The sequence below is a fragment of the Tiliqua scincoides genome, chromosome 2 (genome assembly GCF_035046505.1).
Source record: "Tiliqua scincoides isolate rTilSci1 chromosome 2, rTilSci1.hap2, whole genome shotgun sequence".
In the NCBI taxonomy this organism is placed as follows: domain Eukaryota; kingdom Metazoa; phylum Chordata; class Lepidosauria; order Squamata; family Scincidae; genus Tiliqua; species Tiliqua scincoides.
The window spans coordinates 149,108,683-149,128,251 of record NC_089822.1 but is presented as its reverse complement, the minus strand read 5'-3'; the positions used below and the strand labels follow the sequence as shown (position 1 = coordinate 149,128,251).

The 19,569-nt window shown below is 43.3% G+C and overlaps 1 protein-coding gene across 1 annotated transcript in view; it reads right to left on the bottom strand.

Moving 5' to 3' along the window:
* The window catches only part of NPLOC4 (NPL4 homolog, ubiquitin recognition factor), a 64,262-nt gene that overhangs the window by 22,651 nt on the left and 22,042 nt on the right, over positions 1-19,569 (bottom strand). The window contains exons 9-12 of the mRNA XM_066614670.1: positions 19,377-19,463; positions 15,101-15,172; positions 11,653-11,779; positions 5,014-5,174 (exon numbers count right to left, since the gene is read on the bottom strand). Of these exons, the coding sequence (XP_066470767.1) occupies positions 5,014-5,174; positions 11,653-11,779; positions 15,101-15,172; positions 19,377-19,463 (447 nt within the window). The remainder of the gene's footprint in view (positions 1-5,013; positions 5,175-11,652; positions 11,780-15,100; positions 15,173-19,376; positions 19,464-19,569) is intronic.

The following is a 19,569-nucleotide window of genomic DNA, read 5'->3' as shown; positions in this document are numbered from 1 at the left end:
GTGCAGTAAGCAACTTCAAGAGTACACCGCAGCCTGAGACTCACAGGGGTGCCCAGTAGGATGACAGCTAGATAATGGAAAGTCAAACTTGGCAGGCTTACTGAACACTGCTTCAGAAAGGTGTTTGAAACACCCAGAAACACAAAAATGGGGATCAGCTCGATAGAATTCGCTGTATATGTAAATTTTCAAAGTGTGCCTAGAATTTGTAGCTTTCAATGACCTCATCTGATTATGCTACAGCTACTACCAATATATTTTTGGAAGGAGCAAATAACATTCTTAGAGTTATGTTGCACATACATTATGTCCCAGAGACTTTTTTCCCCCCTCTTCAGAACCACTAGTCTCAGACTTCTGATGAGGGCTATAAATGAACACAGGGCTTGATCAAATCTACCTCCCTGTCTCAGAAGGGCAAAATACACCTATAGCCCATGAGATGGAAACCGAAACAGCTAGTAGAGATGGGGAAGAAAAGGCTTTCTAACATAAAACACTGCACACCCAAGTGTTCTGAATCCTTGAAACCGGGGTTTTTCAAACTGGGGCACTGCAATGCCCCAGCCTGTGAGCCCTGGCCACTTTCCCCTTAAGGGGCGGGGGGGGGGAAGGCTTCAAGGCAGCAGTTTTCAGGGAGAGTTTGAACTGCAGTAAGTTCTTGCGGGGGCGGGGGGAGGCAGTGATGTGATCCTGGTGCTAAGGGGGTCGCAGGCATTTACTTACCAGTCCCCGCAGCAGCCTCCCAGGGGTGCGGGGAGCCCTGTGTGAGGGTCTGCAGGGCTCTCCAGGTCTTGAAAACCGAAAGCGCAGCGATCACGCTCCACTTCCGGTTTTGTGGAAGTGGAGTGCACATTCACTTATCAAGACCTGGGGAGCCCTGCAGACCCTCGCGCAGGGCTCCCTGCACCCCTGGGAGGCTGCTGCAGGGACTGGCGAGTGCATCTGAGTCCCTGCAGCCCCCTTAGAGACGTGATCCTGCCTCCCCTCCGTCCCCGCAAGAACTTACCGTGGTTCAAACTCTCCCTGACAGTTTGAAAACTGCCGCATTGAAACCAATGAAATTAACCGCCTTCCCATCTAAAATATCAACCTACTATGGTTGTGCTTAGTGTAAATGGAATCAAATACACTTTGGGTCTGCATGTACATATCGGAAAAGGAAAGATTTCTTTTAAAGGTTGCTTAGTTCACTGCCAAATGCATGGAATGGATATAAGGACTGTCTTACTGGGATAGCAGCATCTGGAAATTTATTCAAGTGGGGATACTTGCTTATTCAGCTGACCATGGTGAAAACAGCTTTTCAGCAGAGTATTTTGGTTCTGAATATTCCTACTTTTCATACTAAAGTACACTCCAGCCCTCTCATACAATGAATTGAGCTTCCAGATACAGTTACAAGAGCCTTGCTGCCAATACCGACCTGATTTTTAAGGGGTCAAGATAAAGAGAGTGGTAAAGGCATCAAGAGCTTGCAATGATAGACACCTCAGAGAAAATGGTCTGGCTTAGTCAAGCTGGGGCAAACCTGGTGCCGTTGGTTTTACTGTTTTTGTGATATTTAAGACACTGATGACTCATGCTTGTTCTCATGGGAACCAGAAATAGCTGGAGTGAGCTGTCACGGGTGCAAAAGCCTCTGGCCCTGTCCCACAAACACGCACTGATGCACACCACACAAAGGTGACTCAAGAGAGAAGAGGCCTACTATTTTCCCCTTAAGCACCTCTTGGCCACTTAGCAATTTCCCCCAGCTATGTGGCCTTGATCCAATATGGGCTTCTATAAATGCAGCAATACTAATTTACGCAAATTTCTGAAACTTGTTTTCAAAAAATGAAGAAACATCCACTATGCAATGAGAACAGGCATTTGCACAGGCACTGCTTCCTATCTCTCCAATTTTACATGCATCACCATTTCTGTGACTACAGGGGCTTAAAGAGCATCTGTTCTCCTACACAGCTCGACGACACAGAGCTTCAATGGCTTCTGTTGTATTTAAACTGCCGTTAACTTCGTGAAATAAATGTACTCCACTCTATACAAACATTGACTTCTTGGGGCATATGCAACACATTTCTAAAAGCCCTTTCATCTGAATGCTACCTATATATAAAGTAACTTCACTCCAATGCAGATCTTTCCTTATTATGTAGAGGAGTCATTCTGCAGATTTACGGGAGCAGGCTGCCAAAACAGCTATTGCTTCTGAGGAGACCAACCTTTGGAAGTTTGTGCTTCAAACAATTTAGACCAAGTAGCTCAAAGTCCAAAGCTCAAAATGCCAGTTGGTTGGACTTCAAAAGATAAAACACTATTTTTGCCTTGTACCTTTGGCTATTTTCCTCCTGGTCTTTCTATGAACCAGTACAGCTTTCTTGTTGTAACCCATGTGACAATGGATCTCTATCACAGAGAGCATAAAATGAAAGAGCAGTTGTTTCACTAGCCAGATTAAGCCACTTCTGCCCAGCATTGCATATATGCAACAGGGACCAAATATGTATACCTGTGGGCCGGGCAAAAATCAGTTAACTAAGCAAGGGAATACTTGATGATGAGTTATAACCAAGATGTTACGTGATTAATCTGCTTCTATTCCAGCAGACATTATCAAACACAGCCACAGTGTACCAGGAAAGCTCCAGTACCGTGCAACTATTCTAAATGATTATTTGAGTAGCTTCTGGTCTCATTTTCAGGGGGAAAAAGGAGTATCTCATGCAAACTTTTTCACATTTATCCAGATGCAAATAGTCCTTAGCAGAATTGAGAAAGCTTTTCAATGATTGTACCAGTAAAGGGAGCACATGAGAAAGGATACTACAGTCTCAAATGCAAAGGTCAACTACATGTGTCAAAGCTATGAGCCTGAGGTATGCAGCAGGAAGGGTAACTGTAGTAATAAAAACATCTCACTTAGGCTACACTTTCACTAGAGTCTGGTAAATTTGGGTTTCCTGCTGACTCAAAACAGTGTAGAGAAGTGGAAATAGGGAGAGCAGCAGTGCTTCTCCATGTTCTAAGACTTGGAGGCATAGCACAATGAGATCTGGAGGACTGCAAGGAAAAGAAACTGCTACATCTATGAAGCTGTCTAGTTCCATGGCATTCCACAACTTCTAGCAACAGGTAAAATAAGCAGCATTAAGGAACAAATGAAAATAGCTGAACATAGCTTTTCCACACTATATTCCATTCCCAATGTGGTTTAAAAGCACTTTAGAACTGTAAGATTTGAGTGCTTTAACTTGGGAGCACACACAGAACGAAGCCTTGCTTGGAAACCCACAAGTATAGCCGTAGAGAGGATTTTAAAAGGATGGCTAGCTAGCTCGGAAGGAGTTCTTGCATTCAAAAAGAAATTCTGACAGGCAGTATTATTTTGAGCTGCAAGCTATGGCTGGAAATTTCTGCAGATTATCACAGGACTGAAAAACACCAAACACTAACATAGTTACCGCAAAAGTAAAGAAAGAGAGAGTGAAGCTTTGGCAAACTCACATTCTGGACTGCCACACCTGGAACGTTTTTGGGGGGTAAGTTACCTGAATAGAAGGTACCGGTGGCATATAGTTAACTACAACTGGTCAAATTTTGATGAGGGATTTCTCTCTCTTGCTCCCGCAAACAAAAATCAAGGGTGGTTCCGAAAATACAAACTGTTAATTGAATTTCAGTTTTCTGGAAATCTGCTGCAGAATTTTCTGATTTAATATACACCAAGTAAAGCACTGAAAAAATCCCAATTTTCATTTGTTTTGAAACCAACTTTCAAGGCAGTCATCTTGAAAATGTTCATGAGGTGAAATACGTGTTGATTATTTGTAGTAAGAGAACAAAGGAATGCTCTGTCCTTACTGGTCCTAAATTTATCAGTGCTTCTCTGCACAGTTCTGTATTCTCAACCCCACCTTCCTGCACACAAATCCCTCTCACCCTCTGCTTGGGACTCTCTAAATCCTTGTTTTCCATTTTGTTGCTTTGCACTCTGCAGCAATTGATGCTGCTCACCAGGCATCTTATAAGCATATTCCATACAACAAAACCATTCTCACCGGCTGACAGCAACCTGCAGCTTTTATTGCTGCATGATTTCGCTTCACTGAACATCTCACCTAAGCATAATTGGTCAAAGGAAAGAGCAAACATTAGCTGGGGATTAAATGTCAACAGAGGGGTGGAAGCCCTGCCAAACACAAGTGGTGTCGTTAATTCAGAGGGCTTGCTAGGAGGCACAAAGCAGTGCACCGCAGACCTCATGCTGAAGCTGAGTAGAGCCTGGAGAATGATAGGAGCATTTTCAGTAAAGGGGAAATGGAGCTTATACAATAACTTAGCAAACATTTATTTCCATACATATTGCTGAGCTACTGTTTGAAGGTTCTGGGCACAAGAATGTCTGCTTCAATTAATCTTCAACCACATCACTTACGGATGTCCCTCACAGCTGACTCCCTTAACCTCCAGATGACTGGAGGTTTCCCTAGGACGCTGATAGAGACAATCTGCAAAAACAGCAGCAGCATCTTGGCACAGCCAACCTCATTTCTGACTTGGGTGGCTCCTAGTAGTATACAGCCTAACACACGTGCCCCACCATAACTGCAACATGTCGGGTCAACTGCATCAGTGTAGGTAAGGGATGTGACATCTTACAATGCATGAGAGGTAAACCTAATGGAATCTCTCCAAAGCAAAGTTAGAAAGACTGCTGCCTGTGCAGAGACCAGGATGTGAGGCTGCACTACTTTAACTCAGAGACAAATGGGGCAAGAGAAAGCATACTGTGAGCTTGAAACACGAAAAAAAAATTCTGACAATTAATTGGGCCCTTCCAGGTGAGGTCTAAAAACTTCCCTCCTGGACAGGCCAGAACTCTCTCATGGCTCGCAAATGTTGTCTCACTCCCACAAGGAATAAGAGTGAATTCCATCCTTCCTTACCACTATTCCCCAGAGGAGACCAAGGACACATGCCAATGGAGATGACATCATCAATACTTGCCTTATAGAACACATCAGGCACATATTGTTCACTGCTGGATTCCTTTGCATAGCCAAGTTCTGGAGCATCACGGCACGGCAACAAACATTCATCGCGAACTAGGGCCATGCATTGATTGGATACTTGATAGCCCTCAAAGTGGACTTGGTTGTCAGGACCACCTGGAAAAGAAAATGCCATTCAGTGATTCAGTGCTCTAAATTGTTATAAGATATCTCTTCATAAACACAGAACGAAAGAGCCCGACTGAATGAGACCAAAGCTCACTGAGACAACATCCCACTTCCCACCATGATCACACAGATGCCTCTAAGAAGCCCACAAGCAGTTCATGAAGGCCATGGCCTTCTGATGCTCTTGCTTCCCAACAACTGACACTCAGAGCACAATCCTTACTAACGGTTAAGCCCTTGTGCTGACCCAGGAGGGTTGCAAACGTGCTGTAATGCATGTTTGCACCTCCTTGTTAGTCAGCTGAGCCGGCACAGGGATGCATGCTGGCCACGGAGGCTGCATCCAGCCTCTTCATTGATGTGGGGAGGGAAGGTTGTGTTGGCCAAGCTTAGTTGATGCAGGAGTCTTGGGAGGGCAGGAAGGAAGCAGAAGTAAGGCATTCTGGGGCAGGCAGAGGGCATTCCAGGGGGTGGGCGGGGAGCAGGAGGTTGAACTGGGACCTGGCAGTTATGCTGGATCCCAACCCCGTTCCCCAAGCAGCATATAGCGGCTTCAAGCTGCTCCGTTCCCCCTGGACTTGTGCCACCTCTTGAGGTGGCGCAGGTCCAAGAAGACCCATTGGGGCTGTTGTGGCTTACCTGGGGTTAAGGGGAAGAGTTTCCCCTTGCCTCCGGCTGAGCCAATCCTGGCCCCAATCTTGTGCTGGATACAGCGCAGGCCTCCTGGCCTGACTGTACCAGCACAAGATAGGATTGTGCTGTCAGAGAAGCATGCCACTTCTGAATCTGGAAGTAGCCTATTGCTGTCATGACTAGCAGATCGTGATAGACTTGTTTTCAATGAGTTATTTAGTCCTCTTTTGAAGCCATCTAAGCTTGTGGTTGTTATTATATTCTGAGTCAGCCAATTCTATAAATTCTGCACTAAGCACTTCATTGGGAGTCTCTGCATCAAACCAAGAGCTTCTAGCTCAGATACAGCAGGCGGTTCCTGTCTTGGTTTGAAGACTTCAAATGATGGCAAACACATTATTTTCTTAAGGGTGCACACAGATACATTTGTTTAACTTTGGATATAATGTACAAGCCACATGTACACTCTTCTTCATGTGGTTTTATAAATGGTTTAATTGGGTTTCTGCCACTCTCACAGAACTGCATAGGAGCTGCCAAACTACACCCATGTAATTTTTATGTTGTGATGTCAACTCTTCCAGTTCATGTAGTGCTGAGCACTATAGATACAGATATCAGAATTCTGCCCTGCAAACTCTTCATATCTCCGCTCACAACTATAAAAATATTTATAAGCATTTAAAAAAAATGAGTTATGGTTACAACTCATTTGTAACTTTTTCCATTATGAAGTCTGTGTGCAAGATAAACTGTATGACAACTCCATGTTATACCAGTGGTGAACCACCAGTTTGGTAAAAAAAAAAATACAGGTCTCAAACACAGGGAAGAATGGGCAATTAATTTTTTTTAAAAAGGGCCAATTTATAGAACATTCTAGCACAGGGATGTCAAACATAAGGCCCAGGGGCTGGATGCGGCCTGCGGAAGCTTTTTATATGACCCTCAGGCTTTCAGCTGCTGAGTAGTGCTGAGGTGTTACTGCTGAAAGGGTAGCCCACATGAAAATTGGGCTCTCCCATATCGTGAAATATGATCAAGATTCGTATAGTTTCTCTTTTGTTATTTGCAGCTAATGAGTTCCTAAGTGAGAAGAAAGTGTTTATTTTTGGTTATGACCTGTTTAATGACATCACTTCTTGCCTAATGACATCACTTCCGGCCCTCAGCATGCATCATGGATGCTATGTGGCCCTCCATATGAAATGAGTTTGACACCCCTGTTCTAGCAAATGTGCAACAGAATGCTCATTTTTTTTAAAGAACTGTACAACATTTTTGTATGATTAGCAAGTTCCAATTTCAGCTCAAATCACCCTTGTCTTGCGTAACCAGATCTCATGAAAGTTAAAAAAAACCCTTCCAAGTGGTATTTGTAAACTTTGGCTAAATATCTCTCTTGCTTGAATTTTTAATGACTGGAGTAGAATGAGGGTATTACTTGCTTACCAGCAACATACAGACCATGTAACCCAACAGGAAGGACTTCTGACATAATCCAATTTCCTTGCACAAAATCTTTATGATTAACATTAGTACGGTACATTTTCCAAATGCAGTAAACATCAGAAGAGGTACTCTGCACTGTGCTTTAGAGCAGCATTTGTCTCCTACCATGCCACTTTGCATGGTACATCTATTGGAAGTTCCACCGAAAATAACTGGTGATGATACCATCACTAGTTATTTCTGGATTGGGAGGCCAGATGCAATACGACAAACACCAGTAAGAGGCTCAGGATGGGTGGGAGGGTTTTCTTGAGTTTGTGAGTACATTGGAGATCTGCCTGTCAAGTTGAGCTTCCTACCACTGCTTGTCCCACTAAGCTACTGGTCTCACTGCAAGGTGGTGGGGGTCTGGGGGCCCACAAGTACCACCAGATACCACCTTGAGTACCACGAGAGGCACAAGTGGTTGAGAAAGACTGCTTTAGAGCTAACCATCAATTAACCGATATTCAAGGACAGCAATGGTTCAAGAGTATTTTTTAAAATTTTCACATTTTCAAGTGTTTTGCTGCATTTCAAAGTTAAGAATTCCAGAATTCCTGCATACATGGAGAATAGAGATTGTATCTCATCACTCCTTCAAACAAGCTAAGTCAAGTCATATATTCACCTTATATGCCATAACACGTCAAATGTATTTTTACAATTCAGATCTGAGACAGATGGCCTCCGTGATTAAAAAATAAAATTTGTAAAACCAAAATTTAAAAAAAAATCTTTACCCTGCATTTAACCCTTCACACTAAGCAGTAGGGCTTACTGAACTATTCCAAATCAGTTAGTATGTATTGTATTATTTCAGTGAGCAATGAAGAGAGATAGGGAAACAAATGACACAAATTAAATGAACTACTATCTTCAGCCAGTGCTTTGCACAGGTGATACAATTAGTGCTTTTAATTTAAGTAGCACCAGCAGGTTACACAGACAGATAGAATGTCAAAGAAAACTGACCAGGTGTAAATTGGAAATGGGGTGCTATATTCAGTGACTGGAGCTGCTAAGGGACATTAAGAAAATTTGATCCTGTAAATCATAAAGATACACTTATTTTGCATTTTATCCAAAACTTAAACACACACAAGAGGCTGATTTAACAAGGGGAACACGTTATCTGGAATGAATGTTTCTAAAAGCAATTCCCAGGCCTCCAGCTTTCATTCTCAGCCACACATAGATCAGGAAAGGGCCACAGAAATTAAAAAGCAAATACATGAAAGTGTAGCTACCACCTCCTTTGTCAACTGAACCATTTGCACTTCACAAGGATTTAGGAGAAAGTCGCAGTGTGATACTCTGATTATACAGAGGCACTTTATAGGAAAGTGGATTTTTTATTTTTAAACTATCAGAAACACATCTATGTTCTGGAGCTCCTTGCTTTTCAAGGCTGATTTCAACTGTCTGGGGAGAACTGTCCAAGTTGGGGGAGGGGGCTATACATTCATAATGAACTGAGGGAGTAGTACGAAACTGTTTAAAGAGCAGGCTGGCAACCACCTGCTTTTAAAATGGCCTCTCTGGATTTCACTGTATTGGAAAATTATCAATTTTTAGCAAGGTGTTTGCCCTTACCAATCTTGGGCAAGGTGTTCAAGCATCACAAGTCTAGAGTTTTCCGGGTAAACAATCACCCTGATCTATCTCAATCTGGCTTCTGGTTGGTGTTTGGGACTCAAAAATGAAAAAAAAAAATCACTATGCCTTGTTAGCAGCCCACATAACTGGGCTTTCCTAGCACCACCCTTTCAGCAGTTCTTCTGCTAATGTGGTTCACTTTGCAGCTCAGTAGCTAAGAGCAGCTGATGGTGGTGCTGGGAGAGCCCAATTCCATATGGAGAGCTTCCATGGGTCATATCCAGCCCGCAGACCTTATGTTTGACACCCCGTAACAGCCACTTCAAGATATTTCTTGGGGCCAATCAAATGACACTTTTTGCAAGATAGAATGTGACTTATACAGTAAGTACTGAAAACCCAGTACAGTAGTTGCCAAACTGACAAGCGAATTATTTCTTCTCTCAACCGCTAGCAAGGTTTCAGATAGTGCATTATATAATCCATATTTAATAAAGTGAAAAGGGTCCTGTGAATTGGCCCCAAGAGGAAGCCAAGTACCATGAGAGCCAAGGACTTCATTTCACTTTGCGCCAATAATGAAGCACTTTCTAGTTCCCACGGCCCCATTACCAATGGACACAATGATGGAAGGATGGTGAGAGGAAGCTAAGTGAGAAAGAGCTTGAACAGGGGCATGCAGGGGACAAGAAAGTAAAGGCAAAGGATTCCTCCTTTTGCCTCCTACTCTCCTCGCCATCCTTTGAACTTTCCCACTTTTAATAACTATATTTCATCTCTAACCCACACAGTGCAGCTGGAATAGTTTAGGCTGACTAAATGGATTAGCAGAACTCAGTGAAGTAAAGAATGGATGCAGGCCAGCGAGGGAGCTGAGTGCCACCCCAAGGGCTGAGGTTCCTGACACCAACAGCATAAACTGACAAAGCCCCCACTTTGCAGACACCACCCACAGAGACCTAGGCAGCTAAAAGTGGGAGGGACAGAAGGTGAGATTTTAAGAAAACGGACAGGAAAGGGTGGGCCTGAGTTCTTCCTCAGGAAGTTTTAAGTACCAAAGGCTTATGAAGAGGAGACTCTACCAAGAGGGCAGACAGTTGAAGGAGCTGATGGGCAGCCTGATGAAAGGAGAAGCTACCCTGGAGGAAGCTATTGGGGTGAAGCAGAACCCGTCATCAAGGCTTTTGACTGATGCTGTATAAGTCTTGATGGCCCTGAGAGAAGTCTTCCAGTGGTTCAGAGGCAGGCTGATGGGCAGCAAGAATAGGAGGCCAAGCAATATTTAGGGGGGAAAAAAACCCTGGGGGCACACTATAGACAATGGGCCATGACTTGCTTTGCACACCAATCTTCTGCTGCCCAATTCCTGCTCTGTAAATGTATTCATTATCTTCTTCATAGGAAAAGATTAAAATGGTGAATAAAACACTGTATTGATAGAAATCATGAAGTGCAGACAATTTTATGAGGTTCAAAGAAATATGCATCTACTAACCAGACTCGCTTTTTTGCATTACATTGAGCCTGAACACAGCACAACACTAACACTCAGGTTTTGGTAGTTAACACAACTGAGCTAAAAACTATTTTTGTACTGTTTCCATGTTATTACAGTAGGTTCTTTTTTTTGTTACATTTTCTGAGGTTCCTTTTCCAAGTAAGTGGAATCAGCATCAAAATGTGTCTTTGTTGAAGATCTAACAGCTGTTCCAGCTGCAGACCTGATGGTCAGCCTTCATAGCTTTTGATCACAGATCATCACCAAGAAGCACTGCCAGCAGTTGGGCTAGCATTTGACGGTTTCCCCTCACCTAGTAAAACAGACCATAAGCAGCTTAAGACAAGGGCTGGTAACATTGCAAAGTTTTGTTTTTAATCCAGTGCTTTAGCTTTCATTGGATCAGTTCAGAGGTCACATTCCCAATCTTCCAAGCCATAGTATGGAAGGTGGGGCAGTTTGTGCGCACTCTGCTCCTCTCCCATATACACATTTTCGCTTTTCTCTAAAGTTTACTGGTCGGTCATAATATCCAAATTAGGCAAAGTGTGCACCAGTTATCTCCAAATAGCAAGTTGAAATCATGGTTTTGAAGTGAGTTTTCAAACCACGGTTCAGAGAGGAATTTCCTGTTAGCACTAACTGGAAATCTCTCTACACCACACAGTTTGCAAACTAACTGCAAACCATGGTTCAAAATTGTGGTCTGGAGACAATTCTGGGTGCCACAGCAGTATGCCTCTGAATACCAGTTGCAGGGAAGTAATGATGGGAGAGAGGTACGCCTTCTTTCTTACTTGTGGGGTTCCTAGAGGCAGCTGGCAGTCCACTGTGGAAAAGAGAATGCTGGACAAACAGGACTTTAGCCTGAGTAAGCAATTTCTGCCCAATGTTGCATATATGCAACAGGAACCAAATGCGTACACCTGTGGGCCAGGCAAAAATGGGTTAGGACAATTAGGGTTTTTTCTAATGTTTTGTACTAAGCAAATTTTGACTGATTCTGATGTTATGACAAACTATAGTCATGCAACCAAGGAAAAAGAGGAGGGAATTCATGTGCAGGAAAGCAGGACAGTGGAGAAATGGGAGAAGGGAGGCCACAGCACATTCCTGAGTTATGGTCTGGAGAGATCAGGAACATGACCTCTGAACTGAACTACAGACTTTAGTGTGCTTTTGCTACATGTAAAAGTTCAGTAAGAACTCTTTAGACAATCAAGAAACAAGCTGCACTTTTTTTACCTGTAGCCACCACTGTGAAAAACTTGGATCCAAAGTGACCATCCGGAGACAGGCGGCATATATTAGGGTGCTGATTCTGAAAATGTCCCGCTGTGATGCACTCTTCTGCACTGAGGAAATATGCATCCTTTAAAAAAAAAAAAAGGGAATGGGGAGAAGACTCGTAAGAAATTGATCCATTGCATTGGACCACAACCAAGGAAGACCAGTAGTACTTTCTGAAGCATGGATTTGTAATTTCAATAATCAATATTGTGAACCATGTTGGCAAATCGACATGATACAGCGCCATTAGATGGTCTACATACTTCAACTGCACATTTCTTAAGCACCTGGTGTACAATGAAACCCTAAGACGCCATATGTGAATTTTCATGGGCTTCTAATGGAATAAAGCAGCTGTTCTCAAACTGTGGGATTAGGACCCACCAGCGGGTCATGTTCCAATTTTTGGTAGTTAGCGAAACTTACAGGGCTGATTAGGCTATGTGCATCAAGGGTTAAAAAAGGTGCTACTTGGGGGGGAGCACTGCTGCCCAATCACCATTATAGCCACATCCCTTGGTATTTATAAATCAGGCAGCAGTCTCTAGGCCAGGGGTCTCCAAACTTTTTGGCCAGAGGGCCAAATCAAATATCTAGCGTGGTGTTGAAAAAAATTTAAATATAAAATTTATTTATTTAAATTAGAGATGGAACTTAGATGAGTGAATAAATGAATGAATGGGCTCATTCATTCAAGCTCTCCGGCTCTCAGAACACCCTCCAGACACAATCAGAGCACAGTTCTGGTCATGTTCAGTTGAGTGGGCCAGAGGCTTTCAGGGGACAAGAGGTTGGCCGCAGGCCAGAAAGAGGCTTGCTGCGGGCTGCATCTGGCCCCCGGACCGGGGTTCGGAAACCCCTGCTCTAGGCCCTAGGGCTTCTAAAAAGACTCCTGCTCTAGGCCCTAGGGCTTCTGAAAAGTTTCCAAAACCACTGGAATAAAGGGAGTATCAATTTCAGAAGGTTTGAAGCTTCCTCACATGAGGTGTACATCCTAGTTCTGTGCTTTGTATAGTGTTTCAGTTTTGGCAAGCAATTCCTAGTATAGTGAAGAAACAAACCCCAGAAATGAGGATTTAAAATAAAATAAATTCAGACTTATTTATCTGACTTCTGGTTGCTGAATCCTTAGATTTATGATCTAGGACTGCCTGTTGCCTGCCTATTCACATCTGGCAAATGTTAAGAATAAGAGGTGGCAAAACTCAGGCTGAAGGAGGACCCAGCCAATGACTTTCTCAGAAAGGTTAATTTCATTACTGTGTGTTTCAACTATAAAAAGAAGAATGAAATGCAACAGCTCATTGGTAGAATACAAGTAGACATCTGGGAGCGGAAATCACATAGATGGCAAATTAGATCTTTTTACTTTTTAGATTCTCCTGAGTCTCATCATGGTAGGCATGGATGAATAAAGCAATTATTCTATGCTAGTTAGTTATGTTCACATGATGTCTTTATTACTCCAAAATAAGACAAGATTCAAAGAGACAAAAAATAAGTTAAGGATCCAAACACAGATTAGTCTAGAGAAGGTAGAAGAGAACATTAACAGTTTCCAGATATATGGGACATTATAATGAATATTATAATGAAATGACATCCCTGTTCTAATACTGTATATTATATATTAGAAGAGGGGTGTCAAACCCATTTCATGTAGGAGGCCAAATATCATTCATGGTGCCTTCTGAGGACCACAAATGATGTTATTAAGCAGAAACCAATGACATTAAGCAGGTGATGACCAGATATAAGCTCTATTTCACTTAGGAACTCATTAAAAGCAAATGAGAAAAAAATCTGCAAATCTTGATATTTTCCAAGATAGGGAAGAGCCCAATTATCACGCAGGTTGTCATTTCAGCAGTGCTGCTTTGGACAAGGCTGATAGTTGCTCTGCAAAGTGATGCCTTGGCAGAAGCAGTGCTGCTGAAAATGCAGCCCACGTGATAAGTGAGCTATCCCAATGCCTTGGCGGCTTTCCCCTTCCTCACTCTCTTGGACTGCATCTTCAAGTCACACCATTCCTTGCTTTCTGAGGTCTCCTTCTGCCTCTTCCTCCCTTCTGCTTTGGCAGAAGAAGACTTGCTGAAAGAGCAGTACTGGGAGAGCCCATTATCACATGTGTGATACTTCCACCAGAAGCAGCTCTGAGAAAAGGGCAGCCTGCATGATAAGGCTCTCCCAGTAGGACTTCTTCAGCAGTGCCACTTCTGCCAAAATGTGCTTCACAGCTCAGCAGTTGAGAGCAGCTGATGATGCTGCTGTGAAAGCCCAATTATCCAGGTGGTTGCATAAAGAGCTTCCATGGGCCAGATATGGCCTAGAGGCCAATTTCTGTATCCACACCTGTAGCTGTAGTTACAAAGGAAGGTTATGGTCTTCTCATTAATGGAAACTTTAAACACAGACATATACAAACATGATAGGCCTTCACATGTGGCTGATGTTGGTAGGCAGAACAAAAATTGTGATCATTAGGACTCTGCTCCTCACCTCCACTGCAATTCTATGTATGTTTACTCAGAAGTAAGTCCCTCTTTGCTCAATAGTACTTACTCTCAAGTAAGCAAGCATAGTATTGCAACCTAGGTCAATGAGGACATCTTTTCGAGGACACAAGACTAAAAAAGAGGACATATCCAGGAAAAAGGACATCTGGTCCCGTTCCCATCCCACAAACTGACTGCGCTTCAAGCTTGGAATCAGAGGAAAAAGCTGAGGCTTTTGGCACTGGGTAGGAGAGGCACTCTGAGCATAGCTCCATCAGCTGCCAAAAACAACCAGCCCCAACTTTCCCTTTCAAAATCAAGAAAGGCTGGGGCCCAGTTAAGCAGCAGTAGTACAATGGAGTCCAAGCAATGCTGCTGCTTGCCATCAAAAAGGCCAAACTCCACCCTTCATCTCCAGCTTGAAGCTAGAGAGGGGAGCAGGGATCCTATACATAGTGTGCTGAAAGGGGGATAATTCCCATCCCCTCCCTAGTTCCAAGCCGGAAGACTGGGGTTTCTCATCACCCTTGCAAGAAGGTGACATTTGTCATGGCAAGTAGAAATGTGGGACTCTGAAGATGAACATTAGAGAAGTCCCATTTAAGAAAAGGTCTTAGATATTATTATATGGTAATAATGTTCCTTTGTCATATATGACATATGACACATGTCAGATCACTCCGTATTCTACCCTTATGAAACTCCATCACCGACAATTCATAGTCTTTCTAAATCTCCTCTGGATTCATGAATTATTCCAATTATGAATAACAAAAACCACCCTTAACAGCATGGCTTAACTTCACACACTTTTCTCTCTAGCAGGATTTTGTTTGGCAAACCCAGCATATATAAACAACAGCAAATAAGGAGGAGGAGGACAATGACTAAAAACACTTGCTTCTCACCTTGTTCCGGCTATATCGGACAGTCCCCTTTCGCGTGTCCTCCGAGACCAGATCCGTGAATATCCAGCCAACCTTAAAAGAAAGTTCTGATTTTACATTTTGCCTTTTTCTTTTTAAAGGTACCCTTTCCCCACCAGTACAAAATGTTCTTGGCAAGCTGAATCACTTTGAGAAAGCCTACTCAATAGCAGTCTAAAGGAAATTACTCCCCCAGCTGCACAGAACTTATTTGAATACAATTTACACATTTGCAGTGCCAACTGGTGAGACCTGCAGTTTTATGTCTCCTCATGGAAAGATCTGGAAACTGCAGGGGTCCTCATTCTCCCCTTGCTTGTAAACAGACATTTGCTTTTCTGTGTTCACACTGTAGTCAAGAACAGTTCACAAAACTGCTCTCAAGATCTCATGTTTCTATGCCAGCTATACTAAAACAGAAAAAGTTTTCCACTCAAATTTCATATTTCCATAACTCCACTTGATTGTTTTAAAATAACTCACCTAAGCCTCTTTGAAATGTAGATACACATGAAAATACCTCCTTATACCTCACACCTCAAGCACAGCACTTTTTCAAGAGATGCTGCTGTTACTCTTGGTACAAATGACAGGTACAAATCTGATGACCAAGAAAGGCAGTATAAAAAAAACAACACAACCTGTATATCAAAGGATTAGTGGCCACATGACAGCCAAATAACCTCAGCAGAACTGGTGTAAAAGAAAAACTAGATTCACACAGAATCAGACTGTTCTGATCTGTGCCTAGATCTTGTTAATGTCTCCGATGTCTACATAAACCTAAATGAATGAATATTCTGCCTGATATGATTCACCAAACCCAAGATGTAACAATATTCAGCCTCAAGAAAAAAAAAAATCACTGTCTCTCATCCTTTGAAAACACCAGCAACATATCCATATAGGTAAGAAAATTAAGTATAGATCTGAAAAGTCTGCATGCAAGATCTGCATGAAGATGGTGCAAGAACTAATGCCTGTAATTAATAACTTCTAGTTTGCATATAAATGAAAAATCAGGATCCAGGAGGTGAAATCTTCACCATACCAGTAATATAAAAGAACTACAGATGGGGCAGGGTTGAGGTGCTTGGTTTAGACCTCTACAAGTTGTAGATTCCTGTTTCACTGGCACCAATACTGCAGGACCCTGACCAAGCAAACAAATGAATTCAAAAAGATGTGCAAAGTGTGATCATAACTATATTTCTCTGTATCACTGCTGTGTGAAAGCCAGTCATTTGTATTTTGTGTCGACCTGTTTGTTTGCAAATGTACATTATGTTGGGTGCTGGATGCGTGCCCGGAGAGCCAGACCCAGGCCAGTCCCGTGGCATTTGAACTGTGCTGATGGCAAGAAGCCTCATGTTCCACAAGCCAAAACTTTGGTCCAACGGAACAGTCATCCCCTCCCACTCTAGTTAGCAGGCTGAAGAAAAGCTTTGCCTTTCTGTCCTTTTTTTGGAAAAATTCATGACCAGCTGCACCTTGCTTGTTAGTATTGGCAACCTTCAGTCTCGAAAGACTATGGTATCGCGCTCTGAAAGGTGGTTCTGGCACAGCGTCTAGTGTGGCTGAAAAGGCCACTCCGGGAGTGACAATCCCTTCCACACCGGGAGCAAGTGCAGTCTGTCCCTGGTCTGTCTCCCTGGCTATGGGCCTTCCTTCTTTGCCTCTTAGCCTCAGACTGTTGGCAAAGTGTCTCTTCAAACTGGGAAAGGCCATGCTGCACAGCCTGCCTCCAAGCGGGCCGCTCAGAGGCCAGGGTTTCCCACTTGTTGAGGTCCATCCCTAAGGCCTTCAGATCCCTCTTGCAGATGTCCTTGTATCGCAGCTGTGGTCTACCTGTAGGGCGCTTTCCTTGCACGAGTTCTCCATAGAGGAGATCCTTTGGGATCCGGCCATCATCCATTCTCACGACATGACCAAGCCAACGCAGGCGTCTCTGTTTCAGCAGTGAATACATGCTAGGGATTCCAGCACGTTCCAGGACTGTGTTGTTTGGAACTTTGTCCTGCCAGGTGATACCGAGGATGCGTCGGAGGCAGCGCATGTGGAAAGCGCTCAGTTTCCTCTCCTGTTGTGAGCGAAGAGTCCATGACTCGCTGCAGTACAGAAGTGTACTCAGGACGCAAGCTCTGTAGACCTGGATCTTGGTATGTTCCGTCAGCCTCTTGTTGGACCAGACTCTCTTTGTGAGTCTGGAAAACGTGGTAGCTGCTTTACCGATGCGCTTGTTTAGCTCGGTATCGAGAGAATGTGTGTCGGAGATCGTTGAGCCAAGGTACACAAAGTCATGGACAACCTCCAGTTCATGCTCAGAGATTGTAATGCAGGGAGGTGAGTCCACATCCTGAACCATGACCTGTGTTTTCTTCAGGCTGATTGTCAGTCCAAAATCTTGGCAGGCCTTGCTAAAACGATCCATGAGCTGCTGGAGATCTTTGGCAGAAATACCCTGCTGAAATCCATCATCCCACCTACTGTGGGAAGTGAAAGAATTTTGTCCCTGCAGCTCCAGTCATCAGCAGGACCTATCACTCTCATCAGTGCTTATGCACCGACTCTGTCGTCTCCAGCAGAAGCCAAAGACAAATTCTATGATGACCTGGCCACCACTGTCAAGAAAATCCCTGTAAAAGAGCCATTGTTCATCCTCGGCGATTTCAATGCTAGAGTTGGTGCTGATAACAGTTCATGGCCCACTTGCTTAGGTCAGTTTGGCACTGGGAGGATGAACGAAAATGGCCAACGCCTGCTAGAGTTTTGCTGTCATCACGGTCTCTGTGTCAGCAACACATTCTTCAACACAAAGCCCCAACATAGAGTCTCTTGGAGACATCCAAGATCAAAGCACTGGCACCAGCTCGACCTGATCCTCACCTTGCTTGTATAGCAAAATCTAAAGTTGTAAACAAAAGTCGCTTCATCACTTTGAGTAAGCATGGCCTGCAACTCACTTCCATGTTGATTCAGGATTAGCTGATAGGAACACAAAAGAAGCTTCCCCAACCTTAGCTGTTCTCACCAACATCATGACTAAATCTAGTAAGGAGCTTTTCTGAGGCCAGGGGTTCAATTAAGTCAGGAACTGGTCGTCCGCACCCTTAGGGTGCAAAACGATAGAAGCACCTATCAATCAAGGGTCATCAAGACACAAAAGAAAGGTCCTTTTTGAGCTCACCCCACAAAAGCTCCTATGCTTTCCTATGAGAGTTTAAGGTATAAAAAGCTGGGTCACAGACACCTCCTGTTCTTTGTTTAGTCCCTATGCATCAATCTCCCATTCATTTTATCCATGCTGCCATGTAAAGCATCTCCATTCCCTTCACTACCCAAAGATCACCATGCCAGCTGGCAACCAGGACAGTATCAGACAGCTTTCTTTTTCCACTGTGCCTCACTTCCCCATCCTGAGTGCAACCAAAAAGTTCTGCTCCAGGGCCTAATGAGTGGCCACCTTTTTATAAGCCACTGCTGAAGCATTTGCCGAGCAGCTTCTCAACACATCCCTTTCCCTTGGAATGCAATCTTGGTTCCCTTGACTTGCTTCCCTCCTTGGAACTAGCTGAAGCTACTGCCTAGGCCACTTTGGTTTGCTTTTAAGTCTTTTTCTCCCTTTGCAACCAGAGATCACTGTACCTTGGCACCCTTGCCCTGTAATCACTGCAAGTGCATCAAACCACGTCACAGCAGTTATAGACAGGAAACCTTGCTCTATGGAAAACCTGACCACTGACATCGACTTGAAGGCAAGTTTTGCTTCCCATATTCAGGCATTTGGAGAAAATTCTGGGATTGCAGACTACCTACTTGAAGCTTTCAGGCAATCTTTCAGGCAATATCTGAAATCATTCAAGATTTCTTTCAGGCAATAGCAACATAGCATGGCCTGCCACTCACTTCCATATTGATTTAGGATTAGTTAATACTAATACTAATTACTAATACTAATACTAATTAATAATTAGTTAATTAGTTGATTTAGGATTAGTTAATTACAGGATTTAGGATTAGTTAATACAGGATTAGTTAATACAGAAAAGGACTGCAAAGGCCATACAACTTCCAGCCTCACATGACGCCAAAAAACAATACCACAATTAGCTACCAGTAAACAAAACTAGATGCCAAACATTCACCAATCTTTATTTAACCTGCATGACTGAAGAATACTTGTGTCCCATGGAACCCCTTCTAATAGAGAGGATCATTCCCAAAATGTTAACATTTTGGTTCCAACATGATTTCATACCTTTCTCAGGCCAAGCTTGGCAGCAATCTCATCCACAATCTCTGCCTTTGAGTCTTCCAGGAGCTCCAGACTGTTTTGTGTACCAATCTGAAAAGAGAACAAGACATCAGGATTAATTCACAAAAAGATATATTTACTATGCAGAAAAAATAAAATGCCTCACTTTCAACAACAAAATAGTGAACAATGTCAG